Source organism: Mastomys coucha, unplaced genomic scaffold (assembly GCF_008632895.1).
Source record: "Mastomys coucha isolate ucsf_1 unplaced genomic scaffold, UCSF_Mcou_1 pScaffold12, whole genome shotgun sequence".
Taxonomy (NCBI): Eukaryota; Metazoa; Chordata; class Mammalia; order Rodentia; family Muridae; genus Mastomys; species Mastomys coucha.
In genome coordinates, this window is record NW_022196894.1 from 54,303,458 (window position 1) to 54,311,761 (window position 8,304).

General features: G+C 37.9%; 1 protein-coding gene across 3 annotated transcripts in view; it reads right to left on the reverse strand.

Annotated features, from left to right (window-relative positions):
- Tmem45a (transmembrane protein 45A) overlaps positions 1 to 8,304 on the reverse strand; it is an 85,094-nt gene continuing 76,790 nt past the window's right edge. For 2 of the 3 annotated variants that reach the window (XM_031364135.1, XM_031364134.1), the window contains exons 5-7: positions 4,926 to 5,071; positions 3,272 to 3,444; positions 1 to 522 (exon numbers count right to left, since the gene is read on the reverse strand). In XM_031364135.1, the coding sequence (XP_031219995.1) occupies positions 3,294 to 3,444; positions 4,926 to 5,071 (297 nt within the window). In that variant the 3' untranslated portion in view covers positions 1 to 522; positions 3,272 to 3,293. The remainder of the gene's footprint in view (positions 523 to 3,271; positions 3,445 to 4,925; positions 5,072 to 8,304) is intronic. The other variant, XM_031364136.1, reaches the window with a different exon arrangement.

The window sequence follows — 8,304 nt, forward strand, 5'->3', positions numbered from 1 at the left end:
TTTGAGGTTTCGGCACCAAGGTGCATGCATTCATTTATTTTCCATTGCGGCAACAAGATAAACAAGTACAAGTCAACATTTAATGTATTACAATGAAGGCAAGACCACAAATCTTGAAAGTATCTATCTGGAAAATAAAATATATAATTTTTATAAATGGGCAAGAAACTAAACTTTATGAAAAAATTGTGATTGCTCTTGAATTACATGGCATGCGCAATATGCAAAGTGAATTTATCACCCATGGTTGTTTCAGAGATGAAAGTAAGATACTTAAAGTCCAACACTTTAACAAAACTGGCAGTACAAACAGCATGAAGTCGGCCTCAGACAAGTGTTCTTGAGATAAAAGGTCAAGAAACAAAGCCGTGAACAAAGGCAACGCAAAATGAGAAGGCTTATCTAGAAAGACTAGATGCTCATCAAAATCATACTTCTTCTTCTGATTCTTGCTCACGGTCGGCATGTTTCAGGAGTCCAACTTCTGAGGTGCAGTCCTTCCTCAGTCTAGACTTAACTAACCTAGGGAAAAAGAAGATCATCTCTGGTTACAAGGTATCAAGAGTCAAAACTTTCGAGAAATAGGAATCTAAACTGTAACAAATTTTAGATTGCTCCTACAATGACCATGAACAGAGGCAATCCAACAAAGGGAAATGATTTCTCCTTGGCTTTGAGATACCTGGAAGTGAGTATGGACTATGTCAAGGACTAAGAAAACAGAAAAGATGTGTCTGTAAAATGTGTTATGAGATGCTTAGTTATGCACCAGAAGAAGACTGATCATTTGTAACCACAAGCAGGAGACTTCTTGACTGTGACAGATGTAAATGAAGTTGATTTTGGTGGAACATCTACACCAAATCCATAACTACTTGTGGATTGCAAAGGGATGTCATTTTCTGTAAGGAAATACATGACCTGTTCTTAGGGTGACAGCCCAACTGAATACACATGTCAAGTCGGGCCTGTATTTCCTTTTATGAAAGCCTCCTTCAGCCTGTTTACTTTCTGACTTTTACTTTCTCCCTTTCTTTGTCTGATAAAGTTCTGGCTTGTTCTATCCATACATGCTGTCATTCCCCATGCTCTGGATCCCATACAACAGCTTCACAAGAGCTTCATCAACTTCATTCCATTTTCTGGCCTAACCCTTACCAGAGCCAGAAGTGACTCTAACCTATAACACTGACACATTTGACACATCACTGACATTTGGAACAATCTGACAGGAGGTGACATCACTCTTCTGTGAATAGAGGCTACTGATTCTTCAGCCACCAACTAACCCTAGAATCTCCAATAACATCAACAACAACAACAAAAACAAAAAACAAAAAACAAAAAACCCAAACAAAAAACCAAAACCAAACCAAACAAACAAACAAACAAAAAACCTGAGCAGAATCAATAATGTCTGTTGACTCAAAAGCCAAGAAAAACTGCTCAGTTATTTGCCTTGATTTTTGACAACTGATTTTGTTCATATGTCCTGAATACTTCAAGCCACTACCTTTGTAAAGGGCTGATGCTCTGCAACAGGTGAAAGGCTGGAGAGCATTTATGCCATCTTTAAAAGACCATATATTATTTCCACATAGCAGAACACCAATCCATGAAAGATGGAAGGGATTAATCAATTATAATAATTTTTGAAGGTTGCTTATTGGGAATGAAATGTTAATATAGACCCAGTAACTCCCATTACTTCCTATTCTTTCTCTCTGGGTTATACATGCTCTTGCTATAAGCCACTAAGTGCAGACACATTTAGACCTTTATTGAGTTCTAGGCATCTGTGGCTCACATTGCAGCAATGGTTCTGTGAGGCACTGTGAGAGGTGGGATGATTAAAAGTAACTACAGACTGGCATGGTGGCACTTGCTTTTAACCCCACAATAGAGGAGGCAGAGGCAGAATCTGTTGCCTTCCTGGTCTACACAGAAAGTTCTAAGCAACTCAGGACCACATAGTGAGACCCTGTCTTAAAAACAAAACAAAAGTCATTCAAAACAACACATCCCAAATAGATAAATAAGTAGATAGATAGATAGATAGATAGATAGATAGATAGATAGATAGATAGATAGGTAGGTAGGTAGGTAGATAGATAGATAGGTGGATAGACAGATGAGAGAGAGAAAGGCAGATACGCAAACACATTGCTAGTTACTAGAATGGGGGAAATTGAGGAAATCAAGATCAAGGTATGTCTCCGCTCTTGCTTCATGTTCTCGTCAATTAATATCCAAGAGAGCAGAGTTGTCACAAGTTACTTCCATGAAACTTAGTGCCTGGTGTGTGAACAATCCCCACTTTGTTCTTTACAATAGCTCATATGATTCACTGTGTGAAAAATATATCTGGATATAGGCTTCTTTACTCATAGGCAAGGACTATTGAAATAGTTATTTGCACTAGAGGTATATTCGTGGGACATATTAAATGCAACAAGATTTCCCAATACATAGGTTTCACCTATGAGCTTGTGTAATCAAGATTACAGGCAGGGGATAGAATGAAGTAATCTTGAACCATTATTTTGCAAAACTGGGACATTTAGTGTAATCTTTCAAGCATTTGGGAAGAAGAATTCTGTAACTTAGGTGTGCTTATGTGGCTGTAATTGTGCTCATTTAATGACTTGTAGATAAGCAATCGGTTCATAGTCAAACCCTGACTAAAGGAGTTTCAAAGCTCCTTAATCTCAGAACTAGGCTGAGCTAGTTACCTGCATGATCTCACTCAAAGATAACACTGAACCTTTGTGATATTTTAAAACTGTTCCTTAAATATATATCAAAATGGTTCATGGAAATTTGAACTTTGGTCTTGTATTTTTCAATTTCAATATTAAAGGAAAATTGAAAAACATAAAATACATTTTTTGAACAAATGAAGATTGTATATAAATACCTCTGATATGCAGATCTAGTAGACAGCTAATAAATGTCAACTGAGCACTTACTATATGTCTGGCAATGTGCCAGTAGGTATGGCGATATAAAAATGATTGTTTTCACATGAGGATACAATATAGCTGGCAGAGAGGAAATTGGCAGAGCACGATATTTAAAGTGTCCGAAGCTTAGGAAACACAGATCAATACAAATCAGAGGAACTATAGAAGGCTTCAAAGAAGAGATGGGCATTTAGTATAAATATGCCAGGCAAAGTGAACTGTCAGCTCGAGGATTAGAACAACACATGGGGAGTGGGGGACTTGTGAGAGGTTAAAAAATAAAACTGGAGTTTCTTGTTTCTAGGGACCTGTAAATGGACAAGCCATTTATTAGGCATCTGAAGGCTTTTGAAACAGGAAGAGACAGTAGTCTTCTGTTGGCTTTGGAGGAGAGCTGACACGAAGGAGAGTTTTTCCTTGCATCCTGGTACTGTTCCTGAAGACTGCCCAGCCCCTAAGAAGATGAGGCTCAGATGCCAGCCTAGAACAACAGGGGAAGAAAGCAAGACTCAGTGGCCCAGCCAGCCTTTTCAATGAGCTGAAGCATATGCTTTGGGGGAAGGGAACAGAGCTAACAGAAACAATCTGGAGGAGGCAGAAAGGATCTACAGAGTGAAGCGCACCCATGCAAAGCCCAAGAGGGATGTCTGGGAGCTGGAAAAGGCAACGGTTTGAGTTTCTTTTTCAGAGTCCCAGTGTCACAGCTACTGTAGTGGAAAGGTCAGAGGAGGAAGGATGACCTGGAACCCCCTGCCTAGAGGACACAGAGTTGGTTACTGTGGAAGTTGACAAACCATGGGGCCTAGGAATAGCTGCTGCATTCTAGGGATCTGCAGAACGTGCAAGGTGTACAGCACTATCTACATAGTAATTGTACTATGGGTTGTGTCACATTATACATTCTGGGGAGCTAACGTCTACCATTCTGAACACTAAGTACACATTGCTGCAGGGGTAGAGTATTATACTCAGTGTAGAGTCTAAAGGATTGAGTGTTAGAGACTGTTTGACCAGTGAGTAGGATCAGCCAATCCCACTGTGCTTTGATATTAACTACCCTGGGAGCCATGATCATCCTCTTTATGTCCTACTCACTTTTAAAGCTAATATTACCTTTCAATTGTTAGAAGCCTTCCTTGTTGTCTATACTGCTTCCACTCACTGGACTGTATTTTAACTGTCTGCCTCTCTAATTCTCCCTGGCTACAGGACAAAAATGTTCCTCATGGGAGGGTCTCCATCTCTTAGTTTTATACCAAATAAAGAGGAAGACAATATGGACTAGATGACAAGACCATTTAATGAGGTTTTATATCTTCAGGAATGTAAACACAAGATCCCATTTAGGTTCTGATATCCCCATTTAGTAAATAATAAGATTCATACTTATTGTGTCTGAGTAATGAGTCTGAAGTCATAGCCAATAGGCAATAGAACTAGGAAAATATATTCTCACCAATCTTCTATGTTGCTCCTCCCCTGCCCAGAAAGTTAGATCAGGGTTTTTGGGTAAAAGAATACATCATTCAACTTTTAGAAATATTAGGGTTATTGTCTTATTTAATTTTGTTAATATACACTTGTCAAAAAAAAGGTTCCAAGTTTATGAAATGGGACAATTAAAGTAGGTACCCATGAGTAAGTAGAGATCTCATTGCACACAGGGGATCTGGCCATTCAGAACAGACAACAGTATATGTGAAAGGACAGAGGATCCAGAGGGAATGTACAGGGTGAGGCATGGGTCAGAGGCACAGCAGCCATGTGTTACAACTTTAAGTCCACATGGACCTTTTTGCTGGCCACTTCTTTGTGTAGCGATAAATTCCCAATACTCTGGTCTATCTTATAAGAAGGTAAGAATAAAATCTTCATTTTGAATTAGAAGTTCAATACTATCAAGTCTTGATGGTCATATGCCAGGGAATGGATCATCTATTTTAAAAACAATCACTAACTTACCAGTGGACCAAAGCATATTTTACTCCAACGATGACAATGATTGATGCATAATGCCAGCAAAAGCACATTGAGAGAAACATCTTATTTTCAATATCTGACAGGTTCCATGTAGCACTTCCATTAGGGGGGTACAGAACAAAAGCAATCTACAATTCAAAACAAATGCCAACCATTAAAATAACCAACCAGATTTTCAAAGAAGGTTCATTTTAAAATGTTTGCTAACTAATATGACTCCCACAATTTGAGATATCACAAACACAATGTTTCACTCTCTACCAAGGCATAGTTTTGAAGAATAATTTTAAGCATATTTAATTATCAAATTTCAAATTGTTTATAGTCATCATCTCTGTCCTTGGATGCACTTTCAGAGATCCTCAGTCTGTCTTATAAGAAAGTAAGAATAAAATCTTCTTTTGAATTAGAAGTTCAACACTATCAAGTTTTGATGGTCATATGCCAAGGAATGGGTCATCTATTAAAAACAATCACTAACTTACCAGTGGACCAAAGCATATTTTACTCCAATGATAATAAATATTGATGCATAATGCCAGCACTGTACACTCTCACTCTGGTGTTTCAAAATTAGACTGTAAAATGCTTTTTAAATAAATAGAAACCCACAGTTAATGTTGTTAACTGGTAAAAGGCTAGAAATTTCTCTTCAGGATCAGGGACAATATGAAGATATTTTTCTATTATCGCCTCCATTAAACACTATATTAAAAATTCTAGTCAGGAAAATTAATCAAGAAAAAATAAAGACATTCTTTTTGGAAAAGAAAGAGTAAAATGATCTATGTTTATATATAATATGATTGGAAACATAGAAAATTATAAAACAAACACAGCAAAGTTATCAAATCTAATGAAGGAGACTTATAAATTTGCAAATTGAAAATCAATACATAAACGTCACATATATTTTTATACATGAGCAATGGAAATCCCACAATAAAAGTTTCTTTAAGAGCTAAAGGGGTTTACAGCCCCTTAGGAGGAACAACAATATGAGCTAACTAGTTCCTTCAGAGCTCCCAGAGACTAAATCACCAACCAAAGAGTACACATGGTGGGACTAATGGCCCCAGCTGCATATGTAACAGAGGATGGCCTAGTAGGTCATAAATGGGAGGAGAGGCCCTTGGCCCTGTGAAGGTTCTATACCCCAGTGTAGGGGAATGCCAGGGCCAGGAAGTGAGAGTAGGTTTGTGAGCAAGGGGAGGGGAGAGGGAATAGGGTGTTTTTTTTTTTTTTTTGAGAGGAAACCCAGAAAGGGGATATCACTTGAAGTATAGATAAAGAAAATATCTAATAAAAGAATAAATTAAAAAAGTTTCTTTAATGTACTTAAACTAACAGTGAGCAAAGAAAAGTATGGAAATATGACTCCATGGTGGAACATTTAACTGGTACCCACAAGGCACTGATTCCAGATGCCACCCACACATGCACATGTAAATACACATGTGAACTCACACAGATCAAGAAGCTTTAGAATATATCTGTCAGAAGCTACATAACACTGGTAAAAGAAATCAAGGGCCCAAGGAAATGGAAAGCCATCTCAAATTATGGACTACATGTCTCAATATTATTGAGATGGCAAAACACCTAGGGAAACCTGCCAAATCAAAATAATGGCTGTTGAAATCTTAATAGGGTTTTGCTACAGACATTTTTAAAGAGCTGATCATAAAATTCATGTGCAATTGCATTGTATCCATTATTACATTCTTAAAATCATGGGAAAAGATCATCAAAGTTGTAGGACTCACACCTTTCCATTTTAAAACGCATTTAAAATGCATTTAACTATAGTAGTCATAACTGTTGCACTGATAAAATTGATAGAAATACAAAGTAATGAAATAGAATTAAGAACCCAGAAATAAACCTATATATTTATGATTAGTTAGTTTTTAGAAATATGGCAACCAGAGCAAAGAATTATTTCTTCAAAACTGTTGTCACAACTGGATATCCACATCTACAATAGTGAATCTGGACACCTATCTTAGATCATATTAAAAACTACCTCAAAATATATCAAAAGTTGTAAATATGAGAAAAGCCATTTAATTCACTTGCGAAAACATGTAGAAAAGTTTCATGATCAAGATTAGATACATAACTTTGAAGCCAAAATTAAGACTTCTGTCACAGTTAAAATAACAAACTTTTGTTTGTTTGTTTTGGTTTTTTTGAGACAGGGTTTCTCTGAAGAGCCCTGGTTGTCCTGGAACTCACTCTGTAGATCAGGCTGGCCTCGAACTCAGAAATCAGCCTGCCTCTGGGATTAAAGGCATGCACCACTACTGCCCGGCCTAAAATAACAAATTTTGACTTCAAAATATTCCATCAAGAACACAACAGGGGAAATATCTGTAAATCGTACATCTGATAAATATGCAATGCTTAAATTATAAAAAGCACTCTTAAAATTTAACCAAAATTTATCTCAATGAGCAGGAACCATTACTCCAGATGCTGTTATATTTATAACGAATTAGTAAGCATATATTAAGGGAAGCAACATCATTAGTCAAAAGGGAGGAAAAATCAAAACCTTAAAGAGATTCCATAAGTTCCCACTAAGATACAACCAATAAACAAAAACTGGACTAAATTTTTATTATTCAGAGAAGTTGGTATCCTTGTTCATGGTTGATAGGGCTGCAAACTGATATACACATGATGGATTAATAGTGGAAGAACCTTAAGAAATTGAATCTAGAGCAGACCTTGGGCGCAAGCCAGTCCCACAACACCCAGAGGAAGCTCCACTGCCAGGCGCTCTGACAATCTCAGGATCAGAAGTGAGGTTAACACAACATCAGTCGCAACACCAGGAGTAATTGGAACCAACAGGACCAGGCACACAGGAACTCTACCAGCAGAGTGGCTTCTGGTCTCTCTGGAATGGTGTCCTGAGCAGACCTTGGGCGCAGGCTCTGCAGCCAGTTCCATAACACACAGAGGAAGCTGCTGTACTGACAGGTGCTCTAACAAGCCCAGGAACACAGAATCCCAGAATCCCAGAATCCCAGAGACAGCTTGACCCTGAGGAGTTCTGACACAAACAGGATTACAGGAAGGACAGGCTTCAGTCAGATTTAGACAGGTACCACTACAGATAACCAGATGGGGGAGGGGGGAAAGTAAGAAAATAAACAACACAAACCAAAGTTACTTGGCATTATCAGAACCCAATTCTCCCACCATAGCAAGTCCTAGACACACCATCACACCATAACAGCAAGATTCAGATCTAAAATCACTTCTCATGATGATGATACCAGACTTTAAGAAAGACATAAATAGCACCCTCAAAGAAATACAGGAGGACACAGGTAAACAGCTAGAAGCTCTT